This window comes from Natator depressus, chromosome 4 (assembly GCF_965152275.1).
Source record: "Natator depressus isolate rNatDep1 chromosome 4, rNatDep2.hap1, whole genome shotgun sequence".
Taxonomy (NCBI): domain Eukaryota; kingdom Metazoa; phylum Chordata; order Testudines; family Cheloniidae; genus Natator; species Natator depressus.
Window position 1 is genome coordinate 120549264 of NC_134237.1, and position 22442 is coordinate 120571705.

General features: G+C 39.2%; 1 protein-coding gene across 4 annotated transcripts in view; it reads right to left on the reverse strand.

The window, feature by feature from the left end:
- Window positions 1-22442, reverse strand: part of RGS12 (regulator of G protein signaling 12) — a 191392-nt gene that overhangs the window by 82408 nt on the left and 86542 nt on the right. For 2 of the 4 annotated variants that reach the window (XM_074951774.1, XM_074951775.1), the window contains exons 1-2: window positions 22143-22419; window positions 8699-8720 (exon numbers count right to left, since the gene is read on the reverse strand). In XM_074951774.1, coding sequence (XP_074807875.1) covers window positions 8699-8720; window positions 22143-22199 — 79 coding nt within the window. In that variant the 5' untranslated portion in view covers window positions 22200-22419. Of the gene's footprint in view, window positions 1-8698; window positions 8721-22142; window positions 22420-22442 lie in introns of those variants that run through there. The other 2 variants (XM_074951772.1, XM_074951773.1) reach the window with 1 other exon arrangement.

A 22442-nucleotide genomic window follows, 5' to 3' on the forward strand; every position in this document is an offset into this window, starting at 1 on the left:
AGGACAGGCAGGGCAGAAAAGGTGGGGGAGGTGCATTGTATGTAAGAGAGCAGTATGACTGGTCAGAGCTCCGGTATGAAACTGCAGAAAAACCTGAGAGTCTCTGGATTAAGTTTAGACATGTGAGCAACAAGGGTGATGTCGTGGTATGGGAGTCTGCTATAGACCACCAGACCAGGGGGATGAGGTGGACGAGGCTTTCTTCTGGCAACTAACAGAAGTTACTAGATCGCAGACCCTGGTTCTCATGGGAGACTTCAATCACCCTGATATCTGATGGGAGAGCCATACAGCGGTGCACACACAATCCAGGAAGTTTTTGGAAAGTGTAGGGGAAAATTTCCTGGTGCAAGTGCTGGAGGAACCAAATAGGGGCAGAGCTCTTCTTGACCTGCTGCTCACAAACCGGGACGAATTAGTAAGGGAAGCAAAAGTGGATGGGAACCTGGGAGGCAGTGACCATGAGATGATCGAGTTCAGGATCCTGACACAAGGAAGAAAGGACAGCAGCAGAATATGGACCCTGGACTTCAGAAAAGCAGACTTTGACTCCCTCAGGGAACTGATGGGCAGGATCCCCTGGAAGAATAACATGAGGGAGAAAGGAGTCCAGGAGAGCTGGCTGTATTTTAAAGATCCTTACTGAGGTTGCAGGAACAAACCATCCCGATGTGTAGAAAGAATAGTAAATATGGCAGGCGACCAGCTTGGCTTAACAGTGAAATCCTTGCTGATCTTAAACACAAAAAAGAAGCTTACAAGAAGTGGAAGATTGGACAAATGACCAGGGAGGAGTATAAAAATATTGCTTAGGCATGCAGGAGTGAAATCAGGAAGGCCAAATCACACTTGGAGTTGCAGCTAGCAGAAAATGTGAGCCCTTTACTGAATGATGGAGGCAACCTAGTGACAGATGACAAAGTTGATGTACTCAATGCTTTTTTTGCCTCTGTCTTCACGAACAAGGTCAGCTCCCAGACTGCTGCACTGGGCAGCACAGCATGGGGAGGAGGTGACCAGCCCTCTGTAAAGAAAGGAGTGGTTATTTATTATTACAGGACCATTTAGAAAAGCTGGACGAGCACAAGTCCATGGGACCAGATGCACTGCATCTGAGGGTGCTACAGGAGTTGGCGGATGTGATTGCAGAGCCATTGGCCATTATCTTTGAAAACTCATGGTGATCGGGGGAAGTCCCGGAAGACTGGAAAAAGGCTAATGTAGTGCCCATCTTTAAAAATGGGAAGGAGGAGAATCCGGGGAACTACAGTCCAGTCAGCCTTACCTTGGTCCCTGGAAAAATCATGGAGCAGGTCCTCAAGGAACCAATTCTGAAGCACTTAGAGGAGAGGAAAGTGATCAGGAACAGTCAGCATGGATTCACCAAGGGCAAGTCATGCCTGACTAATCTAATTGCCTTCTATGATGAGATAACTGGCTCTGTGGGTGAGGGGAAAGCAGTGGATGTGTTGTTCCTTGACTTTAGCAAAGCTTTTGACACGGTCTCCCACAGTATTCTTGCCAGCAAGTTAAAGAAGTATGGGCTGGATGAATGGACTATAAAGTGGATAGAAAGCTGGCTAGATCATTGGGCTCTATGGGTGGCGATCAATGGCTCCATGTCTAGTTGGCAACCGGTATCAAGCGGAGTGCTCCAACGGTCGGTCCTGGGGCCAGTTTTGTTCAATATCTTCATTAATGATCTGGAGGATGGCGTGGACTGCACCCTCAGCAAGTTTGCAGATGACACTAAACTGGGAGGAGTGGTAGATACGCTGGAGGGGAGGGATAGGATATTAGAGGATCGGGCCAAAAGAAATCTGATGAGGTTCAACAAGGACAAGTGCAGAGTCCTGCACTTAGGACAGAAGAATCCCATGCACCGCTACAAACTAGGAACTGAATGGCTAGGCAGCAGTTCTGCAGAAAAGGATCTAGGGGTTACAGTGGACGAGAAGCTATGAGTCAACAGTTTGCCCTTGTTGCCAAGAAGGTAATGGCATTTTGGGCTGTGTAAGTAGGGGCACTGCCAGCAGATCGAGGGACGTGATTGTTCCCCTCTATTTGACATTGGTGAGGCCTCATCTGGAGTACTGTGTCCAGTTTTGGGCCCCACACTACAAGAAGGATGTGGAAAAATTGGAAAAAGTCCAGCGGAGGGCAACAAAAATTATTAGGGGGCTGGAGCACATGACTTATGAGGAGAGGCTGAGGGAACTAGGATTGTTTAGTCTGCAGAAGAGAAGAATGAGGGGGGATTTCATAGCTGCTTTCAACTACCTGAAAGGGGGTTCCAAAGAGGATGGATCTAGACTGTTCTCAGTGGTACCAGATGACAGAACAAGGAGTAATGGTCTCAAGTTGCAGTGGGGGAGGTTTAGGTTGGATGTTAGGAAAAAAAATTTCACTATGAGCGTGGTGAAGCACTGGAATGGGTTACCTAGGGAGGTGGTGGAATCTCCTTCCTTAGAGGTTTTCAATGTCAGGCTTGACAAAGCCTTGTCTGGGATGATTTAGTTGGGGATTAGGTCCTGCTTTGAGCAGGGGGTTGGACTAGATGACCTCCTGAGGTCCCTTCCAATCCTGATATTGTATGATTCTATGAATACATACTATGGACAAAAATATTTTTTTTCAAGTCTTGTTCAATTTGCCACTTTGGTTTTCTATACTCAAATCTGAATAGATGATTCAAAACACAGAAGTATATTAACTTTAGTAAATGTACAACATGTAAGCAGCTGCACCACCATGCCGATACTAAAACATGCTATTGTCTAAGGGAAGAAACAGAAATCTATCTATAAAACATTAGTAAACTAATTCTCTTTATGGCTGAAAAGATAGCACACATCATGATATACCTATAGGAAGTTTCCCAATTTTTCAATAAAAATAAAAATTAAGAGGAGGAAATCTGCCACTCTACGGACAGGCAGTCTCTTTCATTTTATTTTCTTGTTTACGTACATGTGTGACAGATTGGCTAACTTACTCTACACAAACCTAAATCCTTCAAAAGAAGCATGATATACCTTTTGAGTTATTTTTATTTTATTTTATTTACAAAACAGATTGCTATTCCATGGAACACACATTATTTTTATCAGTTAAATATTGAAAAAAGTGTTAAAAAATAATCTGGCTTTGAAAGCTCTGATTTAAACCATGCAAAAGAATAAGATTAGAATATATTTCAGTGATGATTTATTTGTATGCAGCTATTAATAAAATCTACATAAATATTTCAGACAACAAACTTTTTTATCATGAGCAGCTCAGCACATTCCTGATAATTACTAACTGCCTAGGGTTGCAGGATGAAGACATTCTATAAAACCATTAAAGACATTACCTGGATAAAGCTGATAAGAGCCACTATTGTGCCACTTAACCAAATACTTCAAACCATTCACTGAAAACCATCCTCCTGAATCCATACCAAACTCAGCTGTAATTGCCCAAAGCACATTGGGTGAAGATTCTTTCCTCAGCTTGGAACATTTTTCCTTTGTAACTTCTTCCTGGATAAGGCAAGCTAATGCCTTTTCCTCCAATAATTCCTATTAGCCTTTTACACACTTATGAGAAAACTGATTCTTTTCCCTCATGGCTTCAAGCTGAGGAAACGAACAGTATACTTAACACAGAGCACTATAAAATGCTACATAAATAATTTAAAGAAAAGACCTTTCACCACTGTTGCTAAAGGAGCTTTAATTATTTATGTCACAGTGGAATCCATCTACTGTAACTGTGGACTAGTGGTATCAGAACTAAAAGATAAGTCATAGGTCTGTTAGAGGAGACAATTCATCAGGTATTTGCAACTTAGATATGAATAGCGTTTTAGTTTTTTAGAATTGTCACATTTTTATTGCATCTTCTGTGGTTGTGTTTTAAAAATGTAGTTCTATATTATTTTGCAGTTGTAAACATTCTAAGCTTTCCAAACAGATTACTTATGAAAAAATAAACTGGTTCTGGTGATGAGAACAACAAAAAATCCACAAGCAGCAGCAATTACAATGAAATACTATATAAGAGCTCAAAATTTAGAGTTTAAACATTCACATACATGCAATTACTATTCTTTGAAAGTAAAAAGTAATAATAGACACCCACTTTGTGGAACTAATCGGGGTGGTGGGGGGTGACAGGTCAGAAATTACATACTTCAAAATTCTGAAGTGTTAAATTACCTCACCTACTATCTGGGTATTTCAGTGACCAATAAATGCCCACATCTCTGAGAAGGAAGGCCAGGTGGATGAGTGCTGATATACTGTAAATATATACCCACTGATCTTGTCAACACTATATTATGCCTAAAATTTCCCCCTTGTGAAACTCCATCAGTGACAGCAATGGTAAGAGAGGAGTGAAGACATCTGGCATTTTAACTACAGTCTCTTTGAACTGGCCTAAACGGCACAATGTTTAAAACACCAGCAAACCTGCATTCTATTGATGCTAGTGCTCCCACTGTTGCTGTACCAATGGTACCAATAGTTGGAAGTGTGAGGAGAAAAGACTACTGTAGACACAGCCTCAGAGAACAAGAATTACAAGCAGTGAAATAAAAATGGTTTCTGCAGATCCCAGGGCAAAAACACAGTATAGTTACTGATCCGTACCAATAACCTCATTTCTCAATTTTATTATTTTCTGCATTTTGAATGGCTGTGAGTAGGGTGACCAGATAGCAAGTGTGAAAAATATTGACAGGGGTTGGGTGATAATAGGTGCCTATATAAGAAAAAGCCCCCAAAATCAGAACTGTCCCTATAAAATCAGGACATCTGGTCACCCTAGCTGAGTCATTATGCAAATCAGATTTTATTGTTTATTTCTCAGTTATTATTCAGTAATTCTGAATCCCTGTTCTTTAGCTGATTGCCATTAGTCAATCTGAAGAGAAAGGGTAGTGTATGTACAGTTATTCCTGAATAACTCCACACCAGTTATGCAAATCCCTCTGTTCTGATTGGCTACTGCCCTTAATATTTCTCCAATAATATGCACACAGGAAAAACAGCCAGTTTTTTGAACCTTCAAAAGTTGGTATTTTTATTGCCCTGAGGACTGAATTTAGTGTGTGAACTGGGAGTTTGTTTAGAGCTCAAAATTCAGCTTCAAGTAAGTTAGATCTAGAAGCGCTCTTCACCTTGCACAAAGTGCAGCTGGTCAGTTGAGGGCAGAAGGATGGAGGAGGGGAAATACAGGAGGAAGTGAGGTTAGAGGCTTAGCCTTCCTTCAGCGACAGCCTGTAAGACTTATTTTCACATATCTTCAAGGGAAATGTACTTACTATAATTTTCCCATATTGATCTTTTTCCTCCCACCCATTGAAGAAAATGACAACATTTTCAAACTTTGGTGTCTTAAGTTAGGTACCTAAATAAATGGCTTGATATTAGGAGGTGCTCAAACCCTATCAAATCCTACTGATTTAAATGAGTGCAGTGGCTGCACAGCACTTCTGAAAATTAAGCCATTTATTTAATTTGTCTCAATCTGGATTCCGGTACATAACTGAAGGTGCCTAAATCTGAAAATTTTGGCCAGTGGTGACTTTTTATTTTGGTGGTGACAACCCAAACATGCACATTTGGAGTTACTACACAATCTGACTGAATATGGCTTTGAGCAATCAGCATCCAAAGCCAGACTCTAATGTAAAGTTTTTACATAACATGAGGCACTAGTGATTTGAGAGATAAAAGTTGGTGTGCCCCCTGTTCTAGTTGCAAGGATAGATTTAAAAACATATAATTATTTTTACAAGTGGACATACTGACATAAATGGCTTGTATAGATAAGGGAAATTTGCACTGTGTTAACTATATTAATGTTGCTACACTGGAACAAATTCCTCTAACCTAGACAAGCCTGAAAATATGTAATTCTGTGGGTCTTCTAATGAAGTGATTTATATTAAAAAAAATAGAAAAAATTCATTGCTGTGACATTTTCAAAGAAAGTAAAAGTCTGAAATTGTCATACAGACATTAATCAGAACATTATACTTAGTGCAGCTCTAGCTGAAATTAGTTAAGATTTTATTTCTATTCAGTTTTTCCGGTTTCACTCCCTTCTCTTGGGTCATATGCAGTTAAGCATTTATTAAATATTAATCTTCATATAGTCTACATTTTATAGCTTTGTACAGAATTTAGGATCCACTGGTACCTTAAAAATTGAGAGAGAGTATGGTGTTAAATCTTCAGCACTACCAGAAAAGACAGCTAAAATACTAGGATATAGAACAGAATACTGAGTGCAAGTTACAATCTGTTCTTTTACCTCAGCAACCTACACAGCCCTCAGACTTCACGACTCTACCAAATTCTACAGTATTAATTGTGAAAACACAATTATCCCTAGACTTGAAAATAACTTCAGTAACAATACTGGAGGAGCAGAACCTGACAAGCTAGAGATCTCCAATAAAACTGACAAATGGAAGTACATTGTGCTTGATGTTACTATCAAGGGAGTGCTACTTCAGGGATCCCATTTCATCAGCCAATGGAGATTAGACATGCCATGAAGGAGAAATACTTTTCATTGTAGACAAGCAGATGATGCATAATCTTTTTTCAAACCAACAAATTTATAATACATAAACTTTCAGGACACAAAAATCATTTCTTGGGGAATTAGTAGTTTGTACAATATGCAGATTAGTAAACCTACAAACACTGTGTGTATGTTAGTTTATGTCTTGACTGCAGATAAAAAGATGTGTTTTTACACTGAGATGGGAAACTCAAGAGAGCTAACTGGATGTAAAATCATAGTGGAGACAAGGCATTATAGTTTTTATCTCAATGTAGTTAGTCAGGGTCAACCCTACACCTTTCACACCTAGGGTTTTTATCTTGAGTAGCTACATTGAGGTAAAAACAACCTGTGCCCTGCCTCCGCTAGAATATTCCATCAAGACAGACTACTCACTGTAAAAACACACCTTTTTACAGTGAAGATAAAGATATAGCCTTTGTTTAAGAAACAAGAGATGGAATAGGTGCACACTGTCTTTTTTCCTGTTATCCCCTGGCCAATTAGTGGTTGGGCTTCAAACAGATTCTATGTTCTACCTCCCATCCAAGTGCTGTGACAGTGGTGACAGCTGAAGAAGCGAAAATACCTGATGGGATAAGTTAGCTGCTAGCAAAATGACACAGTGAACTCTGTCTAGGGTTTTATTTCTGGCTGAGGCCCAAACAGACCTCATTTTTTTTTTTATAAGAAATGACAAAGAAAGATAGGGGAAGAATGAATAATGAGAGTTGCTGTGAATATATTTGCCTACTCTTCCACTTAGATCAAAAAACAGGCAACTAATCCTACCCTCCTCCAGCTTCAGAATCTTCCTTTTGTTTTAGTTCGCTTTTTCCTTAAACAGGTGTTTGCGTCCTTTTACCTAGTTAAACAGTATATATTATACAGTACTCAAAGAAAGCCAAAATGGGTAAAATACATGCAAGACTGATCCTTTGCAGGACCAAGTGAGGCAACTCTAGAAGCAAACCACCTCTACTGTAAACTAAGCTATACTAAAGGCCTTGTATACCGTTAAGGAATCATATTTAAACTGTTCCAGCTAAACTGGTTTCTAACACAACTTGATTGGTTATTATGGATGGGCCCAAATGGTGCAAGGGCCATGCTAAAAGAGCATGTTCTAGCCTATGTAGAACACATTTTTGGTTTTTTTTTTAAATGTCCAGCATGGATTGAACTTCTTCAGTCACTAGTTACAACTTAGCTAAAAAAATATTTTGTTTTTAAATAAGGTTCTACCAAACTTTTTCCAGCTGCCAAACCATATTAGAACCTTAATTAGCTGAAACCGCCACTCAACTGAACTTAAACACAATTCTTTATCTCTGTTTGAAGCCAGGCATAGTAGGAAGCCCAGGTAGCAATGTTAATCTAAATGGTGGATTTTGGTTCAGAGTTCTCAAATGAAAGAGTTAGATAGCTTCTTCTCAGTTCCTCATGGCTCAACACAAAATGTAGCATAGACAGTGACTCTACCCAATAGTTATCCCAGAACAGCAAGAACTTCAGGCTGGGTTACATTTATTCAGGTTTTAAGGATGCCATCTTATTTATCCAAAACGAAAGCACTACTTCATTATAAAAAGACACTCCTTTTATCCCCAACAAGAGCTCTGAGATCACACCTAACCTATGAGCTAGGAGCCGTCTCTGCAAGACAAAACAGTAAAAAACTTGTTTTAACACGTAAAATGAAATGCTGCTGATGAAAAATGCAATGGTAAAAGCATATACAGGACATAAAGGATATTTAAAAAATGAGAGAGAGTTTTTATCAATTACCAATTTTACAATATCCCACGAGATCAACTTTTTAAATAAATCACAAATGAAGAATTATAGTTGTAATACATGCATGTATTTAAATCCATATGCCACAAAGAATTTATGTAGGTAAACAAAGGTATATGAACTGTAAACATGAGGCCTGATCCTTCAGGATTTTCACAGGCACAATTCCTACTGAAGTCAGTGTATCATTAAGGATTGCAGGATGGGCCCCATCATGTCTATCAAGCAAACACTTCTTGTCATATGACATTTAATTTATCACACTTTACCACACTATTTAATGTGGGAACTTTGATTTTCTGAATCCTAATAAAAGTGTCAACAAATTTTAGCTTACCTCCATCAGACACAGTTGCAGACTACAATAAAAGAGAGAGAAAGAGATGAGTTACATAAATTTCATGACAATACAGAGAGAAACTTTTCTGAGTAACATACAATACTGAAAGTGCTGATCAGTCTTTGCATTTTGGCCCAGAAAATCAATCAGCCCCAGGTGACACGGGGGAGAGACAGTATAAATGAGTCAGCAGTTATTTTCCAACTGCTGCTGCCTCCCCCCTAACAAACTTCTCCCAAGCTATTGAACTAACGTCTTATAGCCTGATCCCACAAATATTTATTGGGCAACGTGCTTCTCAATGTGTGTAGTCACACTGAGTTCAACAGGACTGCTTACAAAGTTACTTGTGTGTACATGTTTTTAAGATCAGATCCTTACGTTCTTAAAGGTGACCTTCAAAGGTTAAAAAAAAAAAAAGTCGTATCCTTTTTTGTCCCTCTATGATGTATAAAGAAGATCTGAGAGGTTCTCTTTTTCCCACCTTTGTGTTTTACAATAGAAATTCAGGCTGGACTCTATATGTCTTTACTAGGGGAAACAAAAACATGTTTTTACATTGAGTTAGCCATCTTGATGTAAAATCCTAGTGGAGACAAGGTACAGGTAGTTTTTACCTCAGTGTAGCTAGTTAAGGTACAACTTATACCTCCCAACACACTATGTCGAAGTAAAAGTATTTATCTCAACTAGCTATGCTGACAGAGCCATTACCTGTCTCCAACAGGATTTCACATCAAATTTTGCAGTGTTGACATAGCGTAGGGCCCTAGGATGAGTGGGCAACCAGTTAGATGATGACAATGTGGGTTCGTCTACGCAACACTTCTTACCTTGGATTGCCAATTAATTTAAGGTAGTTAAAACTTTTGTAAAAGCTAGTGGGTGGACCTTCCCCGAACATGTGTTACAGTACACATATATTTGCTCTTTACCCTGAGCTGAGCAGAAGTTAAGAGGTGGAAGCAATTTTTAGTCAGACTGAACTTTTTCTGTTCATTCTTTTTTGTTAGCATCCATTCAAATGACTAACATTTTAAATAGGGGAAGTCCTTATTGATTATTCAAAAATCCTTGTCCTTTTAATTAACTTATTAAATGGTCACATTTTTACCCCCTAGTGGTCCTCTAACAAGACCAGAAAAGTTCAGACTATTCATTTATGATATTTCCCAAATAAGGGACAATCGGTGCGGGAAAACACACTTACATATCTCCTTTCAGGATGTGTATATCATAAAGAAACAAAAAATAGGGCAGAGGCCAAATTAAAAAGCAAAACCAAAAAACAAAAACCCACAAAAACTTTCAGTCACCTTTAAAACTTTAATTGCATTTTTTAAATGAAGTCCTTTCTATAATATTTAAGGACTAGATCAATAATATTGAGTGGTATAAATTAGTACAGCTCCATTAGCTTCACCAGCTGAGGACTTGGTCCCACTTTTTTTAAAAAAAAATTCAGTTAGTAGTAATTTCGAATTTTCAAAGCCTGTCATTTTATTATGCTAATGTTAATCAAAATAGATTTTTTAATCATTGCTTTTCTTTTCATGCATCACTGAAAAAACATTTCTTTTGAAGTTATATAAAAATAAATCTCTACTTTTGAATTTGTAAAGCATAATAATATAATCCAAGCAGCATCTGTGAATCTCCTTCAAACTCATTCAACAGCACCACCTAGGCACTCTAGCATTTGGGATGATGCTATTCATGAAGGTGCATAAAATATTTTATGCTAACTTATAAGAAAGTATTTTGCATGACAGTCTAGCAACTATTCCACATTCAAATCTGGCATTTTACAATAATTCATAATTGTAAAGTTACTTTTAAAATGGAATCTACATGATTGAATACTGTGTACTAAATATAATCCACTACATAGTACTTATTGAACTCTTATGAAAGTAACAGATCAGTGACTGTTTTTAGATTCCTTTTGTTTTACTCATACATATTGCATGGTGAAACTTTGGTTATACTGAATACTATGACTTCAGCACCATTACTCAGAACATAAACAACAAAGACTGCCAAAAAGGTAATAAAAATAACAAATGAATATAGGTGTACTTTTCAGGCAAAAAGTAATCAGATTACTTCTCAGAATATATTTTTAGGTCTAGTCTGTTACCTTAGCATATCTGTTTGCATCTTAATTCAAACATTAATGGTGTTCCTTTTTTGCTATATTTGAAAGGCATCAATGGAAATGAACAGAATCTTCACAAGCGCCTTTAAGAGTGTGTCATTTACTTCCCATTCAGTAATTAGGCAGTTAAAAACTGTAAAGTAACATTTCTTAGCCCTGGTCTACACTACAAAGTTAGGTCAATGCAACGCAGCTTACGTCGACCTAACTCTCCAAGTGTCTACATTAAAATTTCTCTCCCACTGATGTAACTGCCCACTACACCTACTTAATAACTGCACCTCCACAAGAGGTGTAGAGTCAATGTCGATGTAGTTAGGTTGAAGCAGTGTCAGTGTAGACACTGCGATGCTTACATTGACTGTTGCTGATGTTGAGAAGCTGTCCCACAATGCCCCACACTGACAGTACAATCAGTGCAAGTGCTCTGGTGAGGACGCGCACCACTGACGCAAGAAGTAAAGTGTAGACACCCACAAGCAATGAAATTATTGCAGCAGCTATATGCCGATGTAAGTTAGGTCTACTTAAATTTTGTAGTGTTGACATGCCCTTAAGGAAGAATAGTATGATTTCCAAATAAACATTAAAAGAACTCCTCCTGTTAACTGACTTTAGTGCTTGTGATAGGTGATAGAAGGCTTTAACTCAACTGATTTAGCATGTGTTATAGACAGAGTGCCTTGTCTACACTATGCAGTGTAGTTGTAGCCGTGTCATTGCCACAGAGACAAGGTGAGTGAGGTAATATTTTTTAGTGGACCATCGTCTGTTGGTGAGAGAGACAACTAAATGCAAGGTGCAACAGATTGTTTAGCATAAGTAGTTAGCACATATTTTAAGGGACTCTTCAAGGTAGAATGGCCAGTTAACACCTCTCCAGTCATATGACAAAAAGAGGGAGTTAGCGGGTTTGTTGTAATAAGCCATATCAATTGCACCACTAAATCAATGATATACCTAAGATACTTGGACAACGTTTTCATCCTCTGGAGATTAAACTCCCTCATAGATTTCCACCACAACTTCAACCACAACAACTTACCCATTAAACTCTCTCTGGAACACTTCCACACTAGCATCAACTTCCTGGACAATCATCTGGAACAATGGAATCCAGAGAACCATATACAAGAAACCCACATATCACCACATCTACCTTCATAGATTCAGTAACCATCCCAAACACACCAAGAAATCTGTTATCCATAACCAGGCACTCAGCTACCACAGAATATGCTCTGTAGAGGAAGTCCGGTATATACACCTTAACACATTTAAAACCACATTTACAAAAAGAGGACACTCCATCAGAGAAGTAGATCGCATCATGGAACAGGCCATCCAGACAACCTGAAAGAACCTGCTTCAATACAGAAATAAAACTCCATCTGACCACACACCCCTAGTTGCCACCTACCACCCCAGACTGGAACCCATATGGAGTATCATCAAACAACTACAACTCAAACGCAATGGGGACCCTATCCTGAAAAAACTCTTTCCCAAACACCCCACTTCTGGCATTCAAACCACCCCCCAACTTCTCCAAGCTCATCATCAGAAGCAAGCTCCCCACAGACCAGGACACACCAACTCAAAGCAGCACCAGATCCTGATAGAACAACAGATGCAAAACCTGCAGACATATCTCCATTGCTACAATGATCACACCTGTCAAGATTCATGGATCCTAGACATGCCTATTACAACAACATATGGTACACCTCATCCAGTACATTAAATGCTCCAATAACAACTATGTGGGTGAAGCCAGACTATCACTATGCTCTCAAATGAAAATGATAAAAGACAAAAACCACTGTCACCTGTGGGTGAACACTTTTCACAAAGCCATCAGTCTATATCTGACCTATCAATCCCCATCCTCAAAGGAAACCTGCACAATACATTCAAAAGATGAGCCTAGGAGCTTAAATTTATATCTCCGCTAGACACTGAAAATCACCGAACAGAGTCACTGGATTTATGGCTTATTACAACAATCTGTAATGCACTAAGGTCATGTCTACATTTACAAGCTTACAGTCGTACAGCTGTACCAATACAGCTGTGCCGCTGGAAGATTGCTCACGCAGCCATGTTATGCCGATAGGAGAAAGCTCTCCCGTCGACATAATAAAACCAGCTCAACGAGCGGCGGTAGCTATGCCAGCAGGAGAGCATCTCCTGCTGACATAGCACTATGCACACGAGCACTTATGCCAGCAAAACGTAAGTCGCTCAGGGGAGTGTTTTTTTCACACCCCAAGGCAACACAAGTTTTGCCAACGTAAGTGCGAGTGGAGACATGGCCTATCTCCCTCTTTTTGTCCTATGACTGCAGAGGTGTTACCGGATACTCTACCTAGAATCGTCCCTTACAATATGTGCTAATTACTTATTCTAAACAATCTGTTACATCTTGCATTTAGCTGTGACGCTCAGAGTACCTTTCCCAGCCTGAAGAGGAGCTCTGTGTGGCTCGAAAGCTTGTCTCTCTCACCAACAGAAGTTGGTCCAATAAAAGATATTACCTCATCCACCTGGTCTGCCTACAGTAGACTTTTAAAACATATTAGGGCTTGTCTATATGGGGACAGTCAGGTACATTAAAATGAATTAACTCATGATGTGAAGTTCATTGTGTATCAATTAATGCCACACACAATAGACACACTATTCAGCAGGTTTCAGAGTAGCAGCCGTGTTAGTCTGTATCCGCAAAAAGAAAAGGAGTACTTGTGACACCTTAGAGACTAACCAATTTATTTGAGCATAAGCTTTCGTGAGCTACAGCTCACTTCATCAGATGCATTCAGTGGAAAATACAGTGGGGAGATTTATATACATAGGGAACACGAAACAACGGGTGTTGCCATACACACTGTGATGAGAGTGATCGGGTAAGGAGAGCTATTACCAGCAGGAGAGCGGGGGGGGGGGGCCTTTTGTAGTGACCTTTTGTAGTGATAATCAAGGTGGGCCATTTCCAGCAGTTGACAAGAACATATGAGGAACGGGGGGGGGGGGGGGGAATAAACATAGGGAAATAGTGTTACTTTGTGTAATGACCCATCCACTCCTAGTCTTTATTCAAGCCTAAATTAATTGTATCCAGTTTGCAAATTAATTCCAATTCAGCAGTCTCTCGTTGGAGTCTGTTTTTGAATTTTTTTTGTTGAAGAATTGCCACTTTTAGGTCTGTAATCAAGTGACCAAAGAGATTGAAGTGTTCTCCAGCTGGTTTTTGAATGTTACAATTCTTGATGTCTGATTTGTGTCCATTTAGTCTTTTACGTAGAGACTGTCCACTTTGACCAATGTACATGGCAGAGGGGCATTGTTGGCACATGATGGCATATATCACATTGGTAGATGTGCAGGTGAACGAGCCTCTGATAGTATGGCTGATGTGATTAGGCCCTATGATGGTGTCCCCTGAATAGATATGTGGACACAGTGGCCTGAGGTCACCGTAGTTTAAACCTCCTCCAAGCTACAGCAAATTAAGGCCACTTTACTTCTGAATGAGCGTGTCCATGCAAGAGTTTAATGTGCATTTAATTTATGAACATTAACTTCACACCATCAGTTAATTCATCTTAAATTTTCTGAGGCCTGATCTACACTTAAAAGATAGGTGGACATAGCTATGTTGCTCAGAGCATAGGCGCCGACTCCATGCGTGCTCCGAGGCTCAAGCACCCACGGAAAAAGAATAGGGGGTGCTCAGCACCCACAAGCCAGAGTGGCTCTGGCCCCAGTGCTGGCTACGGATCAGCTGTTCACTGCCCCAGGGGAGGTGAAGAGGAGTGAGCCGTGGGCATGCAGGGTGGGGTCTCAGGGGAAGAGGTGGAGCGAGAGCGGAGCACCCACTAGGGAGGGGGGAAAAAAAACAAACGAACAAAAAAAACTCAGTGCTTATGGCTCTGAGATGACCCACTGAAAGAGACAAGCTTTCAAACTCCACAGAACTCTTCAAGATACATAAGTACATTTTAAGATAGCCTAATCCATAATTTAAACTAATCTGCCTTTGACAGCTGTATTTAGTACTAGTTAAAGTTGTTAATGATTGCATTTGAATTTACAGTAATGGGTTCTAAACGTGTTTGTGAATGCTTAAAAAAATTCAATTTACCTTTGTCAGAAACAGTATGCAGTCAGCGTTCAAAGGCAGCAATTTCTCTCTTTAAATCTTCAGTAAAAGCTTGTCTAGATTTGTCCATGAGAGAAAGTTGCAAGACCTGATTTTGTAAGTAGTATGGTGATCTCACTTAAACACTTTATGGGTCATGTTCTACTCTCAGTTGTCTATGTAGAATTACTGCTCAGAGCACTTATGGAACAGATTTGATACAGTATGTGTATAAATATGATTTCATGGAAATAACTATTTAACACGGAACCAGTAAAAATTGGTAAGCTATTTAGATTCTACAGTATACATGCACAGATCACTGATTTTATTCAACATTTACACACCTCTCTGATTCCTACACAATTGCATAATTCCTACCTCACGTAAAATGATAAAATACCATAAAATAACATGGCAACTCATTTATTGCTCAAAAGAACCTGGAACCTAATTTTAATGATATTTCTAAACATACTAAAATATTTTATTAAAAGAAAATCTGTTACTACAGTTTATTTGAACTCTGAGAAACCCTTAGACTTTTATTTTGCTATTTCATATCAGATATGCAATTTTGTTTTTTTACAAAAGTATTTAAGTTACCTAAAAGATTGTGAGAATAGCCAAGAGTAGAAATCTGAATCGTATTAATCATTCAAAATATTTTCACATCCAAATTAGAACTCAAGCGATCCTGGGTTCCAAATAACTTCAATAATAAAGACATGTTTATATGCCAGGAGTGTGGTGGTAACCAATAAATGAAATTAAAAAAAAAAAAAAAGAAAGAAAGAATTAAAGGCCTGCAAAAACAAAAACATCTTGTAGTATCTTCCTCAGCAGGAATCCTTCCTGCTTATCCACTTGGTATGTCTATGCATGTAGGAGGTAGACACTAATGTTCTTCCTTGCAGCTTATTACAGAGTCCTGATTACCTATGATTAAAGTAAGGCGCTTACAGTGCAAAAGACAGCAACATAAGCCATGGCCTTCCTATTGGCCTCCCCATGGACTCCCTATGGAAAGGAGTCCAGGAGAGCTGGCTGTATTTTAAAGAATCCCTTATTGAGGCTGCACGAACAAACCATCCGGATGTGTAGAAAGAATAGTAAATATGGCAGGCAACCAGCTTGGCTTAACAGTGAAATCCTTGCTGATCTTAAACACAAAAAAGAAGCTTACAAGAAGTGGAAGATTGGACAAATGACCAGGGAGGAGTATAAAATATTATGCATGCAGGAGTGAAATCAGGAAAGCCAAATCACACTTGGAGTTGCAGCTAGCAAGAGATGTTAAGAGTAACAAGAAGAGTTTCTTCAGGTATGTTAGTAGCAAGAAGAAAGTCAAGAGAAGTAGTGAAACCCTTACTGAATGAGGGAGGCAACCTAGTGACAAAGGATGTGGAAAAAGCTAATGTACTCAATGCTTTTTTTGCCTCTGTCTTCATGAATAAGGTCAGCTCCCAGACTGCTGCACTGGGCAGCATAGCATGGGGAGGAGGTGACCAGCCCTCTGTGAAGAAAGAAGTGGTTCGGGACTATTTAGAAAAGCTGGACGAGCACAAGTCCATGGGGCCGGACGCGCTGCATCCGAGAGTGCTAAAGGAGTTGGTGGATGTGATTGCAGAGACATTGGCCATTATCTTTGAAAACTCATGGCGATCGGGGGAGGTCCCGGAAGACTGGAAAAAGGCTAATGTAGTGCCCATCTTTAAAAAGGGGAAGAAGGAGGATCCGGGGAACTACAGGCCAGTCAGCCTCACCTCAGTCCCTGGAAAAATCATGGAGCAGGTCCTCAAGGAACCAATTCTGAAGCACTTAGTGGAGAGGAAAGTGATCAGGAACAGTCAGCATGGATTCACCAAGGGCAAGTCATGCCTGACTAACCTAATTGTCTTCTATGATGAGATAACTGGCTCTGTGGATAAGGGGAAAGCAGTGGGTATGTTATTCCTTGACTTCAGCAAAGCTTTTAACATGGTCTCCCACAGTATTCTTGCCAACAAGTTAAAGAAGTATGGGCTGGATGAATGGACTATAAAGTGGATAGAAAGCTGGCTAGACCATCGGGCTCAATGGGTAGTGATCAATGGCTCCATGTCTAGTTGGCAGCCGGTATCAAGCGGAGTGCTCCAAGGGTCGGTTTTGTTCAATATCTTCATTAATGATCTGGAGGATGGCGTGGACTGCACCCTCAGCAAGTTTGCAGATGACACTAACCTGGGAGGAGAGGTAGATCCACTGGATGGTAGGGATAGGATAAAGAGGGACCTAGACAAATTAGAGGACTGGGCCAAAAGAAATCTGATGAGGTTTAACAAGGACAAGTCCTGCACTTAGGATGGAAGAATCCCATGCACTGCTACAAACTAGGGACCAAATGGCTAGGCAGCAGTTCTGCAGAAAAGGATCTAGGGGTTACAGTGGACGAGAAGCTATGAGTCAACAGTTTGCCCTTGTTGCCAAGAAGCCTAATGGCATTTTGGGCTGTGTAAGTAGGGGCACTGCCAGCAGATCGAGGGACGTGATTGTTCCCCTCTATTTGACATTGGTGAGGCCTCATCTGGAGTACTGTGTCCAGTTTTGGGCCCCACACTACAAGAAGGATGTGGAAAAATTGGAAAAAGTCCAGCGGAGGGCAACAAAAATTATTAGGGGGCTGGAGCAAACGACTTATGAGGAGAGGCTGAGGGAACTGGGATTGTTTAGTCTGCAGAAGAGAAGAAGAATGAGGGGGGATTTGATAGCTGCTTTCAACTACCTGAAAGGGGGTTCCAAAGAGGATGGATCTAGACTGTTCTCAGTGGTACCAGATGACAGAAAAAAGGAGTAATGGTCTCAAGTTGCAGTGGAGGATGTTTAGGTTGGATGTTAGGGAAAAAAAATTTCACTATGAGGGTGGTGAAGCACTGGAATGGGTTACCTAGAGAAGTGGTGAAATCTCCTTCCTTAGAGTTTTTAAGGTCAGGCTTGGCAAAGTCCTGGCTGGGATGATTTAGTTGGGGATTGGTCCTGCTCTGAGCAGGGGGTTGGACTAGATGACCTCCTGAGGTCCCTTCCAACCCTTATATTCTATGATTCTATCATCATATTCCACATGGACCGTCTGAGGCTCCAGGAAGGGGAAATTCCTTCAAGGCATATCCAATAGCCTTAAGTTCCAGTCGAGAGATACTCTGTGAAATTCCTCTGTGCACCACTGCCCTAGCAAGTAAGGAAGACCATATGGTCATCCCAATTCCTCAAGTTCGTCAAGAGTTTGATTGCAGCTTGTTTCAAGAAAGGCTTATCTTAGAGTAGTTTATTGGGAGATGCCAGCTATTTGAGGGAAGGCACTACTCTTTCATATTAGCAGTACCACAGACTTTAATTGTCTTACAAAGTTAAAATGGTAAGTTATGATTCTGGGATAGAGGGGGTTTGAAACCAGTTGCCTTTTGACATCCTCAGCAATGACTGATACAGCACAGAACAATGTTATTTAATAAAGGCATTGGTTTCAATCTGACAGCTGCTTAAGGGTGTACAACTTGAGATGTCAACTGCACGGGGAAGTCTAAAAAAATCCTCAAGTTTATCTTTCAGGGACAGAAGCTGGATTTCGAAATTGTTGCAACATTTAGAAGTCTAGATACCTTTGGCAGCCAGCACTTCAGAACATATCATAGTTTTGAATCAAAGGACATAAAACTACATGTCATATATTTGTCATCCCTTAAACTTCTCTTTGGTCAACTAAATAGATTAAGCTCCTCTAATCTATCATCATACGACATGGACTCATCCTCATGGACTCTTCTCTGAATCTTCTCCAATTTTTTAACACACTTCTTGAATTAGGCACACCAAAACTGGATACAATATTTCAGTATAATCTCATTTGTGCCAAACACAAAAGTAATATAGCCTCTTTACTCCTACTTGAGAGTCCCCTATTTATACACCAAGAATTGCATTAGCCCTTTTGGACACAGTATCACTCTAGGAGCTCATGTTCAGCTGATTATCCATTACTGCTTCCCACCATTCTGTAAGTATGGCCTGTAAGTCTTTGCTCCTAGCTGTATGACCGTATATCTGGTCATAATGAAATATATATATATTGTTTGTGTGCACCCATCTTACAAACAATCCAGACCACCCTGTATCAGTGACCTGTTCTCCTCATTTTTACCATTCCCACAATCATTGTGTCATCTGGAAAATTTTAGCAGTAATGATTGTATGTCTTCTTCCAAGTCATTGATAAAAAAGCTCAACAGCATAGGGCCAAAAACTGATCCCTGAGGGGCCTCACTATCAACACACCCAATAGATTATGATTACAATTGCATTTTCATAACCATCAGTCAGTAGTTTCTTAATGAAAATGTCATAGTACCAAGCCCTACAGAAGTCTAACTGTATTACATCAACACTGTTACCTTTATCAATCAAGCATCAGAGGGGTAGCCGTGTTAGTCTGGATCTGTAAAAGTGGCAAAGAGCCCTGTGGCACCTTACAGACTAACAGACGTATTGGAGCATAAGCTTTCATGGGTGAATACATCCACGCATCCGACGAAGTGGGTATTCACCCACGAAAGCTTATGCTCCAATACGTCTGTTACTCTATAAGGTGCCACAGGACTCTTTGCAACTTATTAATCAAATATGTATTCACATCAAACAAAGATAAAAAGTTAGATTGACAAGACCTATTTTCCATAAACCCATGTTGATTGGCATTAATTACACTAATTATATTACCCTCGTTCAGTTCTTTATTGAATCCCATATCAGCTATCCGACTGTTTTGCCCACAATAATGTTGTTAGCAGAGGTTGGGATTTTCAAGGAGCCTGAAATTCAATGGGAGTTGAGTGCCTAGCTCTCAGACACCTTTGAAAAATCTCAGAAAGAAGTGTTGAACATTTTGTAAACACTTATATCATGCACTAGTCTGCAATAAACCGTGATGGGGTTCCTAGATGACAACACTACAGTAGCCTTAATGGGATACGCCATTACTTTCCTCCTACATCCAGCCCTCTAAACTGAACCAATATTTGGGGTTCCAGATTACAACAATATGGGGAAAATATCAGATACATGCACCCACCTCCAACTCTCATCTTCTCATTTGCCTTTTGGCTTTGCCCCTTCAGTTCATCCATTTCAGCCTGATGTTAACGCACCTCAGTGAGAGCAGACTCCTCTGTCCATGTCCCATAATTGAGACTAAGTGGAGGCTGTAAATTCCAGAAACTATTTACCCTTCAGAACCTCTTTCTAGAAGCTATGAAGTTCAATTATTTTGAGGACTTCTGTGTGAAGTTACTAATACAATAGGAATCTTAATAAAAACAAGATTAGTAAAAGAAATTGAAATTTAAAAAAAAAATATATGGTTTGTTAAGAACAGACCAAGGTTTACAGATCTCTCAAGCGAAACTACATAAAGTATTCATCTTGTATGTCCAGACAGGCAGCCTCTCTGGCTGTCCTCGCACCACCAGATCTTTGCTGTGGACAGAGATCTCCCTCACTGATGTTCTCGGGACTTGCTTATTAAGCCGATAAATTGGGATCAGTGTGCAAGTCAACACATTTCCTCTGATCCAAGACAGCTATCTCCACTTTCCAAAGTGCTTTTCTCAAGATATCTATACACACAGAATACGGTCTGGGGACTAGCTTCATTCTCTAGGAGATGGACCACTGAGGACACCAAGACTCTTGCGATTCATAGCCACCTTTCACACATTTAACTACCTGGTTCAGAGAATGCATTTCACACATGAGGCTGTCTGGTTGTATTAGTTTTGATCAACCTCTTGATAAACTATGCCAAGCACTTTTTTTTTTCCCCGAGATATATGAATTATGGCCAGTTGCCCAGATCCTCTGTCACACCATCAGAAGCATTACGTTATGTATCCTTTTTTTATCATTTTAAATTTATTAAATTTAGATGTTTGCAAAAGTTTACAGTTTTTACTGTACTGTACTTCCATGACCCTTCTGAGGATTTTACGCCATAATTTGGGAAACCCTATTCTAAAATATATTTGACAATCAAAATTTAAAATATATAGATATAATATAATATAATAAAAGATATATTTGTTAAATATATTTTAGAACTTTACTCTTGCATTTTCATTGTAATTAGTCATCTCAAATATACTTCTTGACCTAAACACCAGTAATTAATATTATTTCTACCTTCTTTTTAAAAAATGGTTGTAACTGATTTTCTGATGTAAGATTTTGTGAACAAGATCCTCACCCCAAAGCCAATTAAATAAGGCATGTTAGATAGCGTATTGCTTTCAGTTCTCTCTTATGAAAGAAGGGTATTTACAATAGCTAATGGGAAAGACATTGTAAAAGTAACAATTCACAGGGAAAAAGAATCAATTTAAACTACTGCACATTGTTACTCAATGGAGATTTAACTGAATATCTTTTCTACAGAATGTCCTTTAAAATTGTTTTCTTATCACATACTTTATCTAAGCTACATAAAAACAAAATATGCATAGCAAATCTGGCAAAGAAGAATAAATATTTTATTGCCATATTCAGAATTCCTCTAAGAGCTAGGTGTTCCTATTAAAACAACTTTTTTTGCATGAACAAAAACAATTAAATAACATTTAAATCAAATGGCTAAAAATAAAATCCACTCTTAAAATGATTTTGATTAAAAACTATGTACGTGCTTTCAATAAAATACAAATAAAATATTGTACTATTTATGATAAAGAAAAGATATATGTAATACATAATGCACATACATTAATAAATAGGTATATATTATGAACAGCTGAATTTGTAAGTATTAGCCACATTTAAGTTTTTCAGTTAAATTTCAGAGTAAATCTGAATGTTAGGTTATATGGTCAGGCTCTTTATACACAATTTCCTTAACATAGGTAGCTATGATGAAAAAATAAAATATATGCCAATCAGAGTTTGCGTTAAAGAAAATCATATATTATTCCAAAAGTTTCTGATCTAACATTGTTTTAATGTAGAAGAGACAAAAACTAAGCCAAAAAAATGCAATAACTCTGAAGCCGATTATAATACTCTCCTCTAATTTTCACTGCAACACTGCCTAGCGTTGGCTAAATATAACTCATATCACTTACCCGCTCTTCAAAAGAAACAGCAGTTATTTTTGCTAACAGTACTCTTCCTAAATTCATCTTCACTTAAGATTGAAAAAAAAATTCCTTGACCCATCAGCTTCTCAAAGATTAAAATATACGATTCAGCCCTATTCCGTGCCTGTACATGCCAGTAAAGTTTAAAGGCATTTCATATGAAGTTCTATTTTACTCCCTTTATGTTACCCATAGCAACAGGCCACTGCAGGAAGCTGTGGTTCGTCAGGGATTCAGATTAGATCTCAATTATCTCTCACAAAAATGCAAGATCAGTTCGTATAA